Raw genomic sequence first — 21,766 nt, 5'->3', positions numbered from 1 at the left:
AGTATGCTCTTTCTCTTCTTTCTCTTTCTCTTGCTCTCTCGCTCACTCTCATCCTCCCACTTCCCCATCTTACCAAGGACCCCTTCTTATTTCCTACTTTGATATGGATCAGAACTGAGGAGGGGGAGGAAATGGAAGAGAACCCCAATTATTTCATCAATATTTTCTTAAAATGCACCCATACAAGGCCTACTGAGGCAGAATGTCAGTTTTCAGCCCTGACGTCACCTGCAGCATCCAACCTTGTGCATGCCTAAATCTAGGAAGTAGTAAGGCAGTTACCCTGGTCACCCAGTAGACCTGGATTGGGGTTCACCACTTTTCTCTGGGGTCCATCAAAATTCAATAGGAGTTCATGGAAACACAAAAGAATCAGAAAGAAAAAAGTTTACAAAGGACTGAATTCCCTGGAATCTGTCTTTTAATCCCAAATCCTCTTTCCACTTCCACTTAGAAAGTAAGTTCTTTCTCTGCTCCCAGATTGAGCTTGTGAATTGGCAGCTACCAAATAGCTATGGGTTTTATGTTTCCAATAAGTCTCTCTGCACCCAGAATATCTCCTTTTATTTTATAGCTGTAAATGGAGATCCAACATGAAGAGAGGCTTTTCTCTTGCCTCAGGATGATGATTAAAACATAGGATGTGAGTTTGAATTTAGGCTTCTAGGCTCCAGATTTTATTAGCTCTGTGACCTTGAGCAAGTTTCTTAACTTCTCTGTGCCTCTGCTTCTTCAGTAGTAAAATCAGTTTGTGGCAAGCATCAAATGAGATAATCCATATAAAACTGTATATCCAGTATCATACATAGGAAAGGCTCAGTGTATGTTACCTATTTATCATCACTTGATTTTCAAACCATACATTAGCCTTCTATTAAAATGTGTCACTGAGTGTGGTGGCTCACCACTATAAATCCCAGCACTTTGGGAGGCTAAGGCAGGAGGATCAGTTGAGCCTAGGAGTTTGAGACCAGCCTAGGCAATGTAGTGAAGCACCTGTCTCTACAAAAAATAAAAAATAAGATTATCTGGGTGTGGTGGTGCAAACCTGTGGTGCCAGCTACTCAGGAGACAGAGGTGGATCACTTGAACCAAGAGGTCAAAGCTGCAGTGAGCTGTGATCCTGCCCCTGGACTCCAGCCCAGGCGACAGAGCAAAGTGAGTCCCTGTCTCAATAAAAAAAATAATTTAAATGCCTGTGTTAAGCTCTTAGCTCAGTGCTGCTCAATGTGAAAGCTATGATATTTTGGAGTTGACAGTCCTACACATTGCAGTACATTTAGCATCCTTGGGTCTCACCTACTAAATGCCAACATCCACCCACACCATATGACAAAAAAAAATCCATTTCCAGACACCATTAGGGGTTTAACATTCTTATGTGAGAACCACACTAATTATACTTTCTTGAATGTGACAAAGACTTGTCACAGGCGTACAGGCAGAGAACACCTAGTAAGGGGTCAGCGGTGGGTGCAGAAAGAAGAGTGGAAGAGAGATGAGACGTATAGAGAAGCAGCCCCTGCCTCCCAGCTTTACTCACTCCTCTATGCCTTCCCAGACACACACACACTTTTTTTCCTTCCCTTTAGAAAACTAGGGGAAGACAAGAACAATGAGAATTTGCATGGCCCATGTCCAAGCTATCCCAAAAAATCTAGGGCTTAAGACAACAGTCATTTATTTTGTTCACAAATCTGTCATTTGGGCCAGGCTCAGGGGGAAGGGTCATCTGTTCCATGCAATGTTTCTGGGGCAGCACAGCTGGGGGCTGGCAAGTCAACTATGAAGACAGTTCACTCACATGGTTGGCAAAATGGTGCTGTTAGCTGAGAGTTCACTTAGACTGTGGGTCAGGGCCCTGGTTCTTCTTAACGTGGGCCTCTTCGTGGGCTGCTTGGGCTTCCTTACAACTTGGACATAGGGTTCCAAACATGAGCATTCTGCAAGAGCAAAGTAGAAGCACATGGCATATTTGTTACCTAATTCAGAAGTCACACTGCTTACTTCCACCACATATAATAATTTGTTACCTAATTCAGAAGTCACACTGCTTACTTCCACCACATAGGTTGGGGCCAGAAGTGTTTGGGATTTTGGATATTTTGGGATTAGGGATATGCAACCTGTATTATATTTGTCAAGACAGTCATTAAAGCCTGCCCAGGATTGAAGGGAGAGAACACAGAGGGAACACTCCTTGATGGAACATTGTCAAGGTTCCAGGAGAGTATGTGGGGTGGGAAGCATTATGACCATCTTTGGAAAACACAACCTGCTACCACAAATAACTGAACTGTTGAGAATTCACCCGTAATATGAGAGATAATACAGTTTAAAAATGAGAAAAATGTAGAGGATCTTCTTCCAGAGTCCAAAGCTTCCTTCCCTAAGAGATGCAGATTAACTCAGTTTATAATTTATAGTCTTTTCATTTCATAATTTATTGTGTTGTCTTTTGAGAAGATTCATTGTCAAAGAGACCATGCCTTGAATAACTATCAATGGCCAAAACAAAACAAGGCAAGGTTCAGAAGGAATACATAATCCATCTTTAGCTAGAGAACAAATATTCACTAAAAATATGAGTTGCCATGAAAATGTATTAAAAGTAAAAGATAAAACTAGGCTCCCTTTCAGTAGAGTCGCTTGTAGAATATGAAAACAGTGGGAAGTATGAGAGTTAGGGACACAGAGGGACTATGAACACATTCTTTGAAGTCAGGCAAGCCTGAGTTTAAATCCTGGCCCTGCCATTTACTACCTGTGTGATCTCAACTTCCTGTTGTATAACTAGATATTATAAAACCCACATGACAGAGCTGTTGTTATAATTAAAGACCTATTTCATGCCAAGTAGTTACAGACTTTCCTGTGCCTGGCATTTAGTAAGTGCTCCATAAACGATTGTTATTATGTTTAGGGAATGTAGTGAGTTTCTATGACACCTACTGTGTGCTAGCACTGATAGAATGCTGTTAAGAGGATAGATGCTTGCCTTTAAATGGTTTTCCACTTAGTTGAAAAGCTAAAACTTACACAAGTTAAACTATAGGAAGAATATTCATGTGTGAGTACATACCAGACATCACACAAGTATGTTAGTAATGGCCAAGCGTGATGCTCTTCATAAATCAATCACGTATTCATTGAACACTAACGTGTACCTTAAGCTGCAGCAATCACAAAAGGTTAAGTCTTGACTTCAGTGGTTTGGAATATAACACATTGCTAGAGGAAATATCTAACGATTAATACAAAACGTGATATAATTAAGCATTATAAATGGGTGTTTCTGACTATCTCAAAAAAAAAAAGAAAATCAGAGATCTCATTAAAACGGCAACATAAGATTTTCTGTCTCATGGAAATACAGGTATAGAAAAGGTTAGGAAGAGAGGAAAAAAAGGAGAGAAAATTGCCAGTGATGACAGAGAAAGGGGAAGTGGTGGTTGGAGGAGAAAGGATAGGTTCATTTTGAAGACCAGATTATGTGATACCCACTACCGTGGGATGCAGCCTGTTATTCACCCCTTACTGCTCTTTGCAATGGTGTCTCCACTGAGGAAAAGCTCTTTGCAATTGTTCAACTGCTTAATTCTTTGACTATTGTGTGACATAATCAGATTAGTTAATCATACTGGAAACCGGAAATTACTTGGGGGCAACAGTGGCCAAAATAATATCGCCCTAAATAATCATAGCATGCATCTTGGGAGAGGGCTTTATCAAGTATTTGACACATATGTCTGTTTCATAGTATCCCAGTGATATGAGTGTTGTTCTCATTGATGAGGAAAACTGAGATTCAGAAATGTTATATAACTTTCTCCGAGTCACATTACTCATAGGTGATATGGTGAACTCTCCAACTGTTGTCTTAGGTGGCTGATTCTGGCACGTAAGTTAGTTCCTGTCATGGGGAAACCAGCAAAGAGTATTTTGGGTGGGAGGGTTAGTCATGGATAGGGTTATAACAAGGGGTGTGTGGGGAAGAAGCATGCAGAGAAGGGTTGCCAAGCAATGTTCAATAGTGCTTGGTGACTGATTACAAATGATGAAAGAGAGAGAAAATTCAAGGATGACTGACTCTAAGGATTTGCACCTAGAAGGCTGGAAGAATGACGGCACTTCTAAGAAGTGTGATAGCTGGGAAGGGAACCTAGATTGGCAGAGAAAATAATTCTACTTTAGACATGTGAGTTTGGAAAAGAGTAGTCAACTTACAGAGAGATGTCAGTAAGTCAGGATGCATGTGTGAGATCAGGTCTGGATATGTAGCTCCTCATAGGGCAGGAACTGGGGCTCATGATGAGCAAGAGAAAGAATGTCCTGGAAAGAAGAGCAGCAGGTGCGGAGCAGAGCAAAGCTTGGCCTTGCCTGTTAGATGTGGCTGTATTTTCAAAGCCTCTAGTTCTGGGATTCTATCTATTGAGTGGCAGTACGCATACAAAGACTTTGTCCAACAGGCACTAAACTTAAAGGAAGATTTCCCCTTCCCTCCTTCATAGAGTTTTTCTTATTAGGAATCTAAACAATGAATCTCAAACTCTTCTCTAATACATAGACATGTAGCTCTGTTTCATCTCTCTACCTTTACCATGTCTGAATTTTGCTGATTTTTATAAACTTTGCATAATCATACTGATTATTTTAGAAAGAATTTAAGAGGTGGCCAAGTCATGGCCCATAAACCAAAGGTGGCATGAGAGAGAAACTCCGTGGCACTTGGACTGCTAGCCACCAACACATTTCTCTGCAATTGTGCCATGTGAGGTTGTATCATGTCACCAAGTTTCCCAGCCCCTGGGCAGCACAGGGACTCACCCTCCTCCCTCCTGAGAATGGGAAACAGCCCATGGGCACCCTCACTCCCTCCTCCAGTGATAGAGGAATTGGGACATTGTCACAAACCTGTCTCCAGCCACTTGGGAAAAGATGAGACAGAACTTTGGCATCTAATTTAAGCAATGGCCAAACCTCAGTCAGTTTCAAAGGCCTGAATAAGAATTTAACTGTTAACCATGTGCTAAAAGGTTTTTCGTTTAATTGGCTGAAAATGTGTTTCACGGAATAGGTAGAAAACCCTGACCAATGCACTTGTTGGTGACTTTTGATCCTGGCCTCCTTTCCACACACAAAGGAGAGGACAGTTTCAATACTGGCAGAGGAGCGAGCATGTGATGAGTCAACCCTCTGCTTGTCTTTTCAGAGAAATGCTGGTTCCATTGGTCTGTTCTCACTGCACCATGGCGGGACCTCCTACCCTGTGTGGGTAAGACTCTACAGACTCTCTGTCCCCAAACAAGCCCAGTTGGTCCATGTGCCTGGTGACAGCATTGACGTCAGCCCTTGCGGTAGAGGAATTAGTTGAAGCCCAAAGGGAAAAAGAGGCCAAAAAAAGAAAAATTCAATCCAGCAAGACTAAAGCTATTTCTTTTTATTTTGTGAGCTCTCAGCAGCTGTTAAGCTTTGCTGGCTTTCGATAGTAAGAAAGTGTCCAAGAATAGAACAGTGCAATGTCAGAGTTAATGGGATCACAGCAATAAAATATCTCTACTACTGAGCAATCTGATGGTATTAAGTTGACGTGGAAGTTGCTTTGCACCCTGAACACAGAGTGGACTCCCTGCTTGCCCTCCCATTCTGAGTGTGCCCCCAACACACCTATTCTGAGAGGAAAGCAACCACTTCTGAAGTGGTAAATGCATTGCAAAAGAAGTGTCTTCAGGCCGGGCACGGTGGCTCACGCCTGTAATCTCAGCACTTTGGGAGGCTGAAGCAGGTGGATTACCTGAGGTCAGGAGTTCAAGACCAGCCTGACCAACATGGTGAAACCCTGTCTCTACTAAAAATACAAAAAATTAGCTGGGTGTGATAGTAGGTGCCTGTAATCCCAGCTACTCGGGAGGCTGAGGCAGGAGAATCGTTTGAACCCAGGAGGCAGAGGTTGCGGTGAGCCAAGATCGCGCCATTGCACTCTCCAGCCTGGGCAACAAAAGCAAAACACCATCTCAAAAATAAAAAGAAATGTTCTTCATCCAGGCCAGGGAAAACAAAAGGTTTAATCAAAAGCCTAGCTTTGTTAGGTGTGTTTTATTACAATTTCTTTAAAATGGCCAGCTTCTTGCTAACAGATGAAAAAATGGGAAGGGTGTCTGAGTTCTCTGAATTCTCTGGCCTGAGCCTTGCCCTCACCTCAACCCCAGGTTCTGGGTCTCTGCCATAGATTCCTTTCTATTCCTCATCTGAGGATGACAGAGGCCATCCCCCCTTCATCAATGCCCTCCCCATCCACAGAGCAATGAATGAAACTACAGTGGCCACCAGTGTTTCTTCAAAAGGGGCTTCCCCTGCAAATGTAAGAACTTAAAAGAAATCCTATACACAAAAACAAGAATCACCACAAATTTGATGACTCAGCAAACATTTCTTTCTCTGTCTCTCTTTGGATAGTGTCTTTCATTCAGAATTGCAAGAAGTTCCTGAAGGAAAGACAAAATTTGAGAAACCCTGGATGCAGTTAACTCAATCATTGTTCACTGTGGAACTTTGAGTGACTTGATGTTCTCTCCTGAACAATGATGAGAACACCAAAGATGAATGGGAGCTGGTGGCTGGGAGCACCAGAGAAGCCATCCAGGATTCCTTACCTCCTTTCCTTTATGCATTCTCAGCTTCCGTCCCTCCATTATCCTCTACCTGCACTGTTACCATTTACCATTTTCCAGCAAAAAAATATGTGGAATGGAGGAAGGGAGGGGGCACATTATGTGTGTGCCAGTATCCTCATGGGGCCACAGCCTCTTGCTGGAAGTTCCTTGTAACTGTCGCCACCCAAACACAGAAGCACTGAGAAGCACTTAGGGCTGATGGGTATACATGTAGATCCTACTAAATCAGAATTTGCAGGTTTGCGTCACCATACTGGTAAACTCTTTTTTTTTTTTTTTTTTTTTTGAGACAGAGTCTTGCTGTGTGGCCCAGGCTGGAGTGCAGTGGCATGACCTCGGCTCACTGCAACTACCACCTCCTGGGTTTAAGTGATTCTCATGCCTCAGCCTCCGCAGTAGCTAGGACTACAGGCATGCACCACCATGCCCAGCTAATTTTTGTATTTTTAGTAGAGGTGGGGGTTTCACCGTGTTGACCAGGCTGGTCTTGAACTTCCAGCCTCAAGTGATCTGCCCACCTCAGCCTCCCAAAGTGCTGGCATTACAGGCATGAGACACCACGCCCGGCCTAAACTTTTTTTAACAAGCACTCCCAGTTAATTGTCAGTGTTTAAGAACCACTGCTCAGAGCCACCCCCAACCAGAGCTGCCCACTCTGACCCAGAGCCTTTGATACAACCCTCAGATAAAGCTGGTTTGTTGTAGATTTCTCTCCTTAGCAATGTCTGCAGATTATCTGTTTACCTGGGGACATGGATTAAAATGCCAAAATATTTTAGGGAGAGCAGAACCCACACAATTAGGTGAACCTTACTTAGCATCGATACATACAGCACTACACCGCATATGTGTAGTATGCAACTTCCCCATGGATTACAGCGTGGCTGGGTTAGTGCCAGCTATCAATTCTTGCTCCTCAAGGCGGGATAGCAAAGAATAGCATGAGTGATCAGGCAGGCATCTCCTTCCTGGCTCTCCCCTGTATCCCTGCTCCTGTCACTGTCTTCTCCTGTATCAGACTGGGCCACGTCAGCTCGCTTGTATCAGAGATTCAGTGCTTGTTGATGCAGTTCTCCCTACCTATGATTTCACCACTTCTAGACTTTAAATACAGAGTCATATCAGCCATACTTCAGTGGCTGTGGCTGGTTCTATTTCTCTCTACTATCAATATCCAGGGAAATGCTGGAGTTGTAACACTCTATTTCTGTGAAATATTTGCTGCCCTCACCCAGGAAAGCCTTTACTCTATACAGCAGGATGTCGAGGGCAAGAGGTGCCTAATAGAGACTTCTCTGACTCTTAACTGAATGAGCACATTCTCAACAGGGTATGGCTGTGTTCGTTTGCTAGGGTTGCCGTAACAAAGTGCAACAAACCTTCAGACACGGTAGCTCACACCTGTAATCCCAGCACTTTGGGAGGCCGAGGCGGGTGGATTACCTGAGATCAGGAGTTCGAGATCAGCCTGACCAACATGGTGAAACTCTGTCTCTACTAAAAATACAAAAATTAGCCAGGCGTGGTGGTGTGCACCTGTAATCCCAGCTACTAGGGAGGCTGAGGCAGGAGAATTGCTTGAAACCAGGAGGCAGAGGTTGCAGTGAGCTGAGATCACACCACTGCACTCCAGCCTGGGCAAAAGAGCAAGACTCTGACTCAAAAAAAAAAAAAAAATGCCACGTACCAAGTGGAATTTATGACAAAAATTTATAGACTCACCGTTCTGGAAGTTAGAAGTTCAAGTCAAGGTGTACACAGGACCATGCTGTCTCTGAAGGTGTCAGGAAAGGATCTGTTCCTGGCCTGTCCTAGCTTTAGGTAGTTCCTTGGCTTATGGCTGCATAACCTCAATCTTCACATGGCATTCTCCCTGTGTATATGTCAATGTCCAAACTTCCTTTTTCTATAAGGGTGCTAGTCATATTCATGTAGAGCCCACCCTAATGACCTCAACTTAATTTGATCATCTGCAAAGACCTTATGTCCAAATAAAGTTACTTTCACAGCTACTGGAGGTTAGTTAGGATGTCAACATCTTTTGAGGGGACTCAGTTCAACCAATAACAATGGCTAACTCTGAATGTCTACATCCTTCCCAGCATCACTTAGAAGAGCTTTGATATTTATTGCATTATCAGTGCTCCTCATTCCCTAACATCAGCACCCAGAATTTAAAACTGTACCTTGGAGAGAGGTTCCCAGATGGCCGAATAGGAACAGCTCCAGTCTACAGCTCCCAGCATGAGTGACACAGAAGATGGGTGATTTCTGCATTTCCAACTGAGGTACCAGGTTCATCTCACTGGGGCTTGTCAGACAGTAGGTGCAGCCCATGGAGCAGGGTGGTGCATCACCTCACCCAGGAAGCACAAGGGGTCAGGGAATTCCCTTTCCTAGCCAAGGGAAGCCATGACAGACTGTACTTGGAAAATCAGGTCACTCCCACCCTAATACTGCACTTTTCCAGTGGTCTTAGCAAACGGCACACCAGGAGATTATATCACGTGCCTGGCTTGGAGGGTCCCATGCCCACGGAGCCTCACTCACTGCTAGCACAGCAGTCTGAGATCAAACTGCCAGGTGGCAGGGAAGCTGGGGGGAGGGTCTTCCACCATTGCTGAGGCTTGAGTAGATAAACAAAGCGGCCAGGAAGCTCAAACTGGGTGGAGCCCACCGCAGCTCAAGGAGGCCTGCCTGCCTCTGTAGACTCCACCTCTGGGGGTAGGGCATAGCTGAACAAAAGGCAGAAGAAACTTCTGCAGACTTACACATCCCTGTCTGACAGCTTTGAAGACAGTAGTGGTTCTCCAAGCACGGAGTTGGAGATCTGAGTACAGAGACTGCCTCCTCAAGTGGGTCAGTGACCCCTGAGTAGCCTAACTGGGAGACACCTCCCAGTAGTGGCCGACTGACACCTCATACAGCTGGTGCCCCTCTGAGGTGAAGCTTCCAGAGGAAGGATCAGGCAGCAACATTTGCCACTCTGCAATATTTGCTGTTCTGCAGCCTCCGCTGGTGATACCCAGGCAAACAGGGTCTTGAGTGGACCTCTAGCAAACTCCAACAGACCTGCAGCTGAGGGTCCTGACTGTCAGAAGAAAAACTAACAAACAGAAAGGACATCCACACCAAAACCCCATCTGTACGTCACCATCATCAAAGACCAAAGGTAGATAGAACCACAAAGATGGGGAGAAACCAGAGCAGAAAAGCTGAAAATTCTAAAAATCAGAGCACCTCTTCTCCTCCAAAGCAACGCAGCTCCTCACCAGCAATGGAACAAAGCTGGATGGAGAATGACTTCGACGAGTTGAGAGAAGAAGGCTTCAGATGATCGGTAATAACAAACTTCTCCAAGCTAAAGGAGGAAGTTTGAACCCATCACAAAGAAGCTAAAAACCTTGAAAAAAGATTAGATGAATGGCTAACCAGAAGAAACCACATAGAGAAGACGTTAAATGACCTGATGGAGCTGAAAACCACGGCAAGAGAACTACGTGACGCATGCAAAAGCTTCAGTAGCCGATTCGATCAGGTGGAAGAAAGGGTATCAGTGATCGAAGATCAAATGAATGAAATGAAGTGAGAAGAGAAGTTTAGAGAAAAAAGAGTAAAAAGAAATGAACAAAGCCTCCAAGAAATATGCAACTATGTGAAAAGACCAAATCTATGTCTGATTGGTGTGCCTGAAAGTGATGGGGAGAATGGAACCAAGTTGGAAAACACTCTTCAGGATATTATCCAGGAGAACTTCCTCAACCTAGCAAGGCAGGCCAACATTCAAATTCAGGAAATACAGAGAATGCCACAAAGATGCTCCACAAGAAGAGCAACTCCAAGACACGTCGTTGTCAGATTCACCAAAGTTGAAATGAAGGAAAAAATGTTAATGGCAGCCAGAAAGAAAGGTCAGGTTACCCACAAAGGAAAACCCATCAGACTAACAGTGGATCTCTTGGCAGAAACTCTACAAGCCACAAGAGAGTGGGGGCCAATATTCAACATTCTTAAAGAGAAGAATTTTCAACCCAGAATTTCATTTCCAGCCAAACTAAGCTTCATAAGTGAAGGAGAAATAAAATACTTTACAGACAAGCAAATGCTGAGTGATTTTGTCACCACCAGGCCTGCCCTAAAAGAGCTCCTGAAGGAAGCACTAAACATGGAAAGGAACAACCGGTACCAGCCACTGCAAAAACATGCCAAATTGTAAAGACCATCGAGGCTAGGAAGAAACTGCATCAACTAACGAGCAAAATAACCAGCTAACATCATAATGACAGGATCAAATTCACACATAACAATATTAACCTTAAATGTAAATGGGCTAAATGCTTCAATTAAAAGACACAGACTGGCAAATTGGATAAAGAGTCAAGACCCATCAGTGTGCTGTATTCAAAAAACCCATCTCACGTGCAGAGACACACATAGGCTCAAAATAAAAGGATGGAGGAAGATCTACCAAGCAAATGGAGAACAAAAAAAAAGCAGGGCTTGCAATCCTAGTCTCTGATAAAGCAGACTTTAAACCAACAAAGATCAAAAGAGACAAAGAAGGCCATTACATAATGATAAAGGGATCAATTCAGCAAGAAGGGCTAACTATCCTAAATATATATGCACCCAATACAGGAGCACCCAGATTCATAAAGCAAGTCCTGAGTGACCTACAGAGAGACTTAGACTCCCACACAATAATAATGGGAGATTTTAACACCCCACCGTCAACATTAGACAGATCAATGAGACAGAAATTTAACAAGGATATCCAGGAATAGAACTCAGCTCTGCACCAAGTGGACCTAATAGACACCTACAGAACTCTGCACCCCAAATCAACAGACTATACATTCTTCTAAGCACCACATTGCACTTATTCCAAAATTGACCACATAGTTGGAAGTAAGGCACTCCTCAGCAAATGTAAAAGAAGAGAAATTATAACAAACTGTCTCTCAGACCACAGTGCAATCAAACTAGAACTCAGGATTAAGAAACTCACCCAAAACCACTCAACTTCATGGAAACTGAACAACCTGCTCCTGAATGACTACTGGGTACATAATGAAATGAAGGCAGAAATAAAGATGTTCTTTGAAACCAGTGAGAACAAAGACACAACATACCAGAATCTCTGGGACACATTTAAAGCAGTGTGTAGAGGGAAATTTATAGCACTAAATGCCCACAAGAGAAAGCAGGAAAGATCTAAAATCGACACCCTAACATCACAATTAAAAGAATTAGAGAAGAAAGAGCAAACACATTCAAAAGCTAGCAGAAGGCAAAAAATAACTAAGATCAGAGCAGAACTGAAGGAGATAGAGACACAAAAAAACCTTTCAAAAAATCAATGAATCCAGGATCTGGTTTTTTGAAAAGATCAACAAAATTGATAGACCACTAGTAAGACTAATAAAGAAGAAAAGAGAGAAGAATCAAATAGATGCAATAAAAAATGATAAAGGGGATATCACCACTGATCCCACAGAAATACAAACTATCATCAGAGAATACTATAAACACCTCTACGCAAATAAACTAGAAAATCTAGAAGATATAGATAAATTCCTGGACACATACACCCTCCCAAGACTTAACCAGGAAGAAGTTGAATCCCTGAATAGACCAATAACAGGCTCTGAAATTGAGGCAATAATTGATAGCCTACCAACCAAAAAAAGTCCAGGACCAGATGGATTCACAGCCAAATTCTACCAGAGATACAAGGAGGAGCTGGTACCATTCGTTCTGAAATTATTCCAATCAATAGAAAAAGAGAGAATCCTCCCTAACTAATTTTATGAGGCCAGCATCATCCTGATACCAAAGCCTGGCAGAGACACAACCAATAAAGAGAATTTTAAACCAATATCCCTGATGAACATCGATGCAAAAATCCTCAATAAAATACTGGCAAATCGAATCCAGCAGCACATCAAAAAGCTTATCCACCAAGATCAAGTTGGCTTCATCCCTGAGATGCAAGGCTGGTTCAACATGCGCAAATCAATAAACATAATCCATCATATAGACAGAACCAAAGACAAAAACCTCATGATTATCTCAATAGATGCAGAAAAGGCCTTTGACAAAATTCAACAGCCCTTCATGCTAAAAACTCTCAATAAACTAGGTATTGATGGAACATATCTCAAAAATAATAAGAGTTATTTATGACAAACCCACAGCTAATATCATATTGAATGGGCAAAAAATGGAAGCATTCCCTTTGAAAACTGGGGCAAGACAGGGATGCCTTCTCTCACCACTCCTATTCAACATAGTGTTGGAAGTTCTGGCCAGGGCAACCAGGCAGGAGAAAGAAATAAAGGTATTCAATTAGGAAAAGAGGAAGTCAAATTGTCTCTGTTTGCAGATGACATGATTGTATATTTAGAAAACCCCATCATCTCAGACCAAAATCTCCTTAAGCTGATAAGCAACTTCAACAAAGTCTCAGGATACAAAATCAATGTGCAAAAATCACAAGCATTCCTATACACCAATAACAGACAAACAGACAGCCAAATCATGATTAAACTCCCATTCACAATTGCTTCAAAGAGAATAAAATACCTAGGAATTAAACTTAGAAGGGATGTGGAGGACCTCTTCAAGGAGAACTACAAACCACTGCTCAATGAAATAAAAGAAGACACAAACAAATGGAAGAACATTCCATGCTCATGGATAGGAAGAATCAATATCGTGAAAATGGCCATACTGGCCAAGGTAATTTATAGATTCAATGCCATCCCCATCAAGCTATCAAGGACTTTCTTCACAGAATTGGAAAAAACTACTTTAAAGTTCATATGGAACCAAAAAAGAGCCCACATTGCCAAGACAATCCTAAGCCAAAAGAACAAAGCTGGAGGCATCACGCTACCTGACTTCAAACTATACTACAAGGCTACAGTAACCAAAACAGCATGGTACTGGTACCAAAACGGAGATATAGACCAATGGAACAGAACAGAGCCCTCAGAAACAATACCACACATCTACAACCATCTGATCTTTGACAAACCTGACAAAAACAAGAAATGGGGAAAGGATTCCCTATTTAATAAATGGTGCTGAGAAAACTGGCTAGCCATATGTAGAAAGGTGAAACTGGATCCCTTCCTCATACTTTATACAAAAATTAATTCAAGATGGATTAAAGACTTACATGTTAGACCTAAAACCATAAAAACCCTAGAAGAAAACCTAGGCAATACCATTCAGGACATAGGCATGGGCAAGGACTTCATGACTGAAACACCAAAAGCAATGGCAACAAATGCCAAAATTGACAAATGGGATCTAATTAAACTAAAGAGCTTCTGCACAGCAAAAGAAACTACCATCAGAGTGAACAGGCAACCTACAGAATGGGAGAAAATTTTTGCAATCTACCCATGTGACAAAGGGCTAATATCCAGAATCTACAAAGAACTTTAACAAATTTACAAGAAAAAAAATCAACCCCATCAAAAAGTGGGAAAACTATATGAACAGACAATTCTCAAAACAAGACATTTATGCAGCCAACAGACATATGAAAAAGTGCTCATCATCACTGGCCATCAGAGAAATGCAAATCAAAACCACAATAAAATACCATCTCACACCAGTTAGAATGGTGATCATTAAAAAGTCAGGAAACAACAGGTGTGTGACAATTCCTCTAGGATCTAGAACTAGAAATACCATTTGACCCAGCCATCCCATTGCTGGGTATATACCCAAAGGATTGTAAATCATGCTGCTATAAAGACACATGCACACGTATGTTCATTGCGGCACTATTCACAATAGCAAAGACTTGGAACCAATCCAAATGTCCATCAATGATAGACTGGATTAAGAAAATGTGGCACATATACACCATGGAATACTGTGCAGCCATAAAAAAGGATGAGTTCATGTCCTTTGTAGGGACATGGATGAAGCTGGAAACCATCATTCTCAGCAAACTATCACAAGGACAGAAAGCCAAACACCATATGTTCTCACTCACAGGTGGGAATTGAACAATGAGAATACTTGGACACAGGGTGGGGAACATCACACACCAGGGCCTGTCATGGGGTGGGGAAGGGGGCAGGGATAGCATTAGGAGATATGTAAATGATGAGTTAATGGGTGCAGCACACCAACATGGCACATGTATACACAGGTAACAAACCTGCACGTTCTGCACATGTACCCTAGAAGTTAAAGTATAATAAAAACATAAAAAATAAAATAAAACTGTACCTTGTGAAAGTTTGCTATTTGCACCATTAAGGCTTACCAAGATGTGCACAGGAGCACATAATTAGTGCCCTGTCACTGAAACTGACAATACTTGCTCCAGCCATCCGGTGGAGGCACTTGTAAGACTGAGAATAGCAGATTCCTGGGCTGCATCGTGTCTGGCTTTGATCCTGGAAGAAGGTCAGGATTTAGGGAACTCTGGAGGAGAAGTGAGGCTATGCCAAGTAAAAGTAGCTAGTTTGGTGGCCCTAAGAATGTAGCTGTCATGATTAGGGCCCAACAGGTAAACAAGTTTGACCAAAACAAAGAAGGAACTGATGCAGGTAGTGATGGAAAAGATTGGTGAGAGATTACGCAGGGTCTTCTGTGCTAGACTAAAAAATTTATACTTGTGAGATCTAGAAAGCCACTAACCAGGAGGATATCTGGGAGTTACTGTTTTTGGAAGATTTTTCTTTTGATCCATGAAAGATGGGAAGTGAAGGATGGGATGTCTGGAGAGGATTAAGATGAGTATGTCAACAATGAAGTTGAAAATTTACAAGCATGCAGGTTGAGAATACCCCCTCCTCTTACCCCACCACCTGGAGGTCTTCTGCTTGTCTTTTAGACCCAGATCAGCTGCCAGTCCACTAGGAAGCCTTTCAGAGTTACTTACCATTTGATGCCATAGTCCTTAGCATACATTGCCACCGTAGTGCTCACCATTTTATATTGTGATATGCTCTGTCTCCACATATCTCCACTGGACTGTGCACTTGTGAAAGGCACAAATACTTTTTATTCTGCCTTGTAGCCTTTATGAATAGCAAGAGACCATGAGAGATGCTCAAGAAACATCTACTGAAGCAACAGAAAGACAGAAAGCCAGTCAGCTAACAGCAATTTGACTGTAATATGAGCCAGTCAAGAATGTAGACACTTGGAACTAGAAAGGGCCTTGATGGTCATCCAACCCAGTTACCCAGTAACCACTGAATCCTGGGCACGTGATGACCCCACCTTATTCCATCCTGGAGAAGCTCTGGCTGTAAGAAGTGTAGAGCTGGAGGGGAACTCAGAAACTACCATATTCAAAAGATAAAAGAAGTGAAGTGATTGGCCCAAGATTGCTCAAACACTAGCAGCAAGGTTGGAAAATAAAAGAGAAACTAATACAACTAACTGCCAAGTCCATCCAGTCCTCGCCACCATCCTACAGAGTGGAGGTATTACCATGTTGAAATTTACGGTAAAGGATGTGGAGGCTAAGAGGTATTAAGTGGCTTGTTTGGGGTTGCACAGTTGATAAGTGGCAGAGCCAGGATATGAGGAAATTAATCTCTTTCCACTTGCCAACATGCTGTGTCATCCCTGCATAAGATCACAGGCTTCCTGAGACCCTGGGAAATGCTCCTCTCATTTCCTAAGCAGACCCTGCTCCAGGATCTCTTTTGAAATCCCCCCCTCTTTCTCACTTCCATTTTTCTTGCTTTTCAGGAGAGAAGTATGAGCTCCATGCAGGGACTGAGTCCACCCCAAGTGTCGTCGTGCACGTGTGCGACAGTGACATAGAGGAAGAAGAGGACCCAAAGACTTCCCCAAAGCCAAAAATCATCCAAACTCGGCGTCCTGGCCTGCCACCCTCCGTGTCCAACTGAGCTGCCTGCTCCGCCTCGACGATAATAGCCGTCTCCTCTTTATCATGCTTTTTCCCCCTGTTGTTTGTCAAAACAAAATTGCCTTTAAATTCCTGGGTGTTTGGTTGTTTGAGATTCCTTTCTTGTTATCAAGCCTCTCGGACAAAAGGGCTAGGAAAAGGTGATATGTCTCCTGATCATATCATACCCATTAAGTATAACCCATTATTTAGAAGGTTCTAGGGAAAAAAATAGTATTTTCTTATTAAACAATCAGCACAGCCTATATCTTTGTTCTCTCATGTTGATCCAAGCCAGAGACATCAGTAACAAATAGCACCTGTGTTGTTTGTGAGCTGTTTCAGTCCCAGTCCTGACGTGTGTGCGTTGTTCTTTCCTGGCCACTTAAATAGGACCATATGTAAACTTAACTTTGACTGCATGAGATATCCCTATCTGGTCTCACTCAGTCCTCTGCATCCCAACATTCCCAGGACGTGCATGATCACCAGCATTTATTTTCATGATTTGAGGATATCCTATAACTCACAGATTGTCAGCATCCAGCCATGTCCTATCTAGATTAGGAAAATGATCAGAATATTCCAGCTCAACAAGTCTGGTTATATTCACTAATGTGAGTCAATACACCATAGCTCTGTTGAAATTCCTGGAGGCAAAATTGAGCTTGGCCCCAAAGATATTCCTCAATAGATTTCGAACACCACTCCCCTGTAGAACTTTCCCAGCCTCGTTGGGGAGGCTTGTCCAGGGTGATAGAGACCGATTTCAGACAAACCTATTTATTACAAAAGTTTCATGGTGTCTGAATGATTGTTTTCTCTCTTTGTATATTTGTACAAATGTTTCAGCTGTGCTTTTAAAATCTGGATGTTTTTTATTTAGTGATTGTTCAACCGTTAGCTGCTTCAAAACATAATGTGCATTGCTTATGAATGCCTTCATATACTAATACAGATACTCATAATATTACACTCTAGTAAGGATAATGCTGAATTTTGAAAGGACACAAAACATCTAATGCCAATATATACATGATTAGCCAACATCTTTGCTATCAAGACCACTTGTTTTTAAATAAAGATGCAAGTGTCAGTTGTAGATTATTGGGATGAAGCTAAATCTCCAGAATGCAGCAGCAGCTGAGCATGTTAAAATGGGGAAGGATGATAGCTACATGTATGCCGGTCCTACTCACGCAATGCCTGTGTGCTCAAAAAAGTTATTTGTTTTTGTTACGTGTGATTTTTCTATTTCTCTAGCCCAAAGTGCATTACAGAAGATACACCTATAGAACCATTACCTTCTGCTATATGTGCCAGGCCTCATCTACTCCTGTACATTAATGAATTACTTTAGATGCAAATGCAGATTACAATGGAGTGGGGAAGTACTTTCATTACCCAAGCCTCAGAAAAACACACAAGAACAATAACACAGCAAACAGATTGAGGGATTGTTGTGGTTTTTGACTAAGGTGTATGTTAGTTTCATCAGAAACTTAAAACATAGACTGATCACTCAGAAATTAAAGTCCGTTTTACTGTGAATATAGCAATATAGTACTGGACACAGTACAGGTGAAACTGAGGAGAGCATTGCTTGTAAAATCCTGAGTTTCCATAAGGAAAATGAAAACTCCTTTTAAAAATAAAATCTGAGGAGTGTACAATAAGCATATGCTTTGACTTTCCTTTGCCGTGGAGGTTTTTGGTTTTTCACTGATGGTGAAAGACTACAGACTTAGTAGTGGAGAAATAGTGTCCTCTAGTGGAAGAAATTGTAGGCTCAGCTATTCAGATGCAGAGCACTGCAGCAGCCAGGCTTTCAAAGCTGACTCTTCTCATTTGACTTGACTTTTTAAGCTATCCTGAATTTCCAGAATGCAGGCTCTAAAGAAATCTAGATGAGAGAAATGTTTGAAAATGATTTTTAAATGTTTTTTAAAAGACACATCTGAAATTTTTAACAACTTAGTAAAAGTTGAAATGACCATTCTGTGTAGTCATAAAAGAAACACAATGAAGTGTATGGCCTCTGGAGTTAGTAAAACTTACTGCACTGTGTCAATGTTAACCTGTCTCAGATCAAGTAATTCTTTCACTAGGTTGGATTTGGGGAGGGGGAAAAGAGGTGCTTTTCCTAGGAGAACGATAAGAAATGGAAAGGCTCCTTGAAGTGTTGCAAGGGAACCTCCTAGCACTGTGAAAGTCAGAATCGCCTCAGCATTTCCATGACGCACATTATGCAAACCTCTTTAGCACTATTTTAAGTTTGAAAAGTTTAACAATGAAGAGGAAGGGGAAGATTTCCACCAACTGAATCATTTGTGCACGTGTATAGCTCAAAGAGCTTAGACTTCAAATATATCTGGTGAATGACTCTTTGTCCACGTGGTGTAATTTCTGTGTTGTCGACCTGAGTTGAGTATTCTTGAGGGGTAATTGTGGGGGAGTGCATTTCAACCTAGAGTTTTTCTAAGAAGTCCCCAACATATGGGGTTAACCCATATACCTAGGCTCTTCCTGAAAGTGGGCAAAGCTGGTTGGCAGCCCTCTCTTGGGGGAAGGGGAATTTGAGCAGGGCCTGGAGGGCTGGGTTAGCCTCTGATAAGAGGAACTGGGAGAGCTCCCTGTTTTATTGCCATGTTTCAACATCTTGGTCCTAAAAGCCATTTTAAGCGTACTAAAAACCTCTTTTAACGTCTTCCCACTCTACTCTCTTGTTAAAAGCACTGTAAGAGAACTGAGTTGGCAAAAAAATTATTATTCAGGAAAAAAGCACTATCATAATCTAAATGATTAATACATTAGATTCCATTAAAATGAAGAGCTTCTGTTCATCAGACGGGTATCAGGAGAATGAAAAGGGACAGCATCAGACTGGAAAAGGATATCTGAGACACATGTAGTTGTAAAATAAATTATATCCAAAATGTAAAAAGAAAACCCTACAAATAAGGAAAACAGACAATCCATTTCTTTGATCATCAAAATAATTTCAAAGGCACTTCATACAGGCAATTCACATACACACAGACATACACAAAATACCCAGATGACCCATTAGCATTCAAAAGATGCTCAATTTTATTGCTTATCAGACAAAAGCAAATGATAATCTCAGAGATACTACACAGATCTATCAGAATGACTAAAATTAAGTCTGGGGAAATAAAAAGTTCTGTTAAGGATATGAAGGAAGCGGAACTGTCATGCACCACTGGTGGAGTGTCGACTGGTACTGCCACTTCACAGCACTGTTTGATAATATCTGCTAAAGCTAACATGCCTTTCTGGGAGCAATTCACTCCAGGGCATGCACTAGCAGATACGAGTGCTCACATCTATCAAAATACTTGTACAATAATGTTCCTAGTTGGCCAGGCGTGGTGGCTCACGCTTGTAATCCCAGCACTTTGGGAGGCCGAGGCGGGCGGATCACGAGGTCAGGAGATCGAGACCACGGTGAAACCCCGTCTCCACTAAGAATACAAAAAAATTAGCCGGGCGTGGTGGCGGGCGCCCGTAGTCCCAGCTACTCGGAGAGGCTGAGGCAGGAGAATGGCGTGAACCCGGGAGGCGGAGCTTGCAGTGAGCCGAGATTGCGCCACTGCACTCCAGCCTGGGCGACAGGCGAGACTCCGTCTCAAAAAAAAAATAATAATAATAATAATGTTCCTAGCAAAGTTGTTCATCGTAGCCATTAACTGGATACAACCCAAATGTCCTTCAACTATAGAATAAACTGTGCTATCCTCACACAAAGGAATATTACAAAGCAATAAGACACATAAACTAGTAGTACATATAGGAACATGAATAGATCTCAAAATCATATTTTGAGCAAAAAAGAAAAACTAGACATGAAAGAATACATAATGTATGACTCCTTTTAGCAAGCTAAGAAAGTCAAAACTGGCCTTTATAAATAGAAATAATAGTGGCTGTTATGAAAACACTTAGGACTGTAAGGTCCCCCAACACCACCCCCAAATTAAGAAAGTGCTAAGAGTCCAAAGAATGACTCAGACCTAAGTCCAGCGTGAGGAGTAGATGAGTTTATTAGGACTTACATACGGAGCACTCCGGGATGGCCGCAGGATACCTCTGGAGATCTGCCCCACCTCCCATCCATAAACTGCTTTTAAGCTAATTTTCTGGCTCTTTGCCTACGTGTTTGAACAATGAGACTGTTTTTCTTGGTAAGTCCTCAGAAACTCTCCGGGATGTTTGGCTTCTCAGGGACACCTGCTCCTCAGCTCAGCACCAGGGTCTTGGCTCACTGCCCGGCCCTCAGAGTTCAGGCAACAGACTTACACCCTTCGGTAACCTGTTGGGGGACCTGTCACAGTAGAGTGGCTACCTTTTGGATGGTACTGCCTGAGAGGAACCCTCTCATGTGGAAGCCTTCCGAGGTGCCATCTGTATTCTACATCTCGATCCTAATCTCCATATGGATGTATACACATGTAAAATTCAGTTAAAATGGGTGCCATATACTACAGTAAGTTATACCTCAACTAAAACAAAAGCTGTTCTCCCTGAGGACAGAGAGGAAGGAGCCATTAGTTGTGATGGGGGTTTAGAATGTCCTCATACTAAAAACGTAAGTCTCCCATCTCATGTCTGTGAGATATTTCCATATTTTCAAAGCCTTCATTTAAAAATCTGTAAATAAATGTTCCTTTTTAAATGAGAGAGCACAGGACTTAGGCTCTGGGTGAAACATTGTTCATTCAAGTAACAAACTGTGTGCCTGACACTGGGTTTTCAGTGGTGAACAAGGTAGCTTTTGTCGCTGCCATTTCAGGGAGTGGAGGCACTGGCCACGGAAATGCTGCGAGAAAAGCGTTCCAGGCAGCAGGGCTGAAGGCCGTGACTCTGGAAAGGCCTTGTCTTGTCGTGTTGGAGGGGCCTGAGGGATTTTGTTGGTATGGCTGAGGCACAGGGAGTGACAGTGAGCACAGTTTAGGATGAGGTTGGAAGGCAGGCAGCAGAGGAAGGCAGGCGCAATAGAACCTATTATTAACAGGCCAGGCTAGAGGGTTTGAGTTCATTTCAAGGGTTTCAAAAAGGGAATTATATGACCCAATTCATCTGGTAAATCCTAACACAAACAAGAAGTTTCCTAACACAAAGCTACAGCCCAAAATGTCCAGATACTCTGTAGTGTTGGGGCTTGACCGGTCTTGCCCAC

At 42.4% G+C, this 21,766-nt stretch overlaps 1 protein-coding gene and 1 long non-coding RNA gene across 7 annotated transcripts in view; one reads left to right on the top strand and one right to left on the bottom strand.

Moving 5' to 3' along the window:
• The window catches only part of RCAN2 (regulator of calcineurin 2), a 285,432-nt gene extending 266,483 nt beyond the window's left edge, over positions 1-18,949 (top strand). For all 4 annotated transcript variants that reach the window (XM_055264306.2, XM_055264305.2, XM_063632928.1 and 1 more), the window contains one exon: positions 16,407-18,949. In XM_055264306.2, the coding sequence (XP_055120281.1) occupies positions 16,407-16,567 (161 nt within the window). In that variant the 3' untranslated portion in view covers positions 16,568-18,949. The remainder of the gene's footprint in view (positions 1-16,406) is intronic.
• LOC129473628 (uncharacterized) overlaps positions 1-21,766 on the bottom strand; it is a 55,964-nt gene that overhangs the window by 28,995 nt on the left and 5,203 nt on the right. For 2 of the 3 annotated variants that reach the window (XR_010119195.1, XR_008654306.2), the window contains exon 3: positions 1,805-1,943. This is a non-coding gene — a long non-coding RNA (uncharacterized lncRNA). Of the gene's footprint in view, positions 1-1,804; positions 1,944-20,642; positions 21,204-21,766 lie in introns of those variants that run through there. The other variant, XR_008654307.2, reaches the window with a different exon arrangement.

The sequence above is a fragment of the Symphalangus syndactylus genome, chromosome 23, assembly GCF_028878055.3.
Source record: "Symphalangus syndactylus isolate Jambi chromosome 23, NHGRI_mSymSyn1-v2.1_pri, whole genome shotgun sequence".
Lineage (NCBI taxonomy): Eukaryota > Metazoa > Chordata > Mammalia > Primates > Hylobatidae > Symphalangus > Symphalangus syndactylus.
The sequence above is the reverse complement of the archived record's forward strand: the minus strand, read 5'-3'. Positions and strand labels throughout refer to the sequence as shown.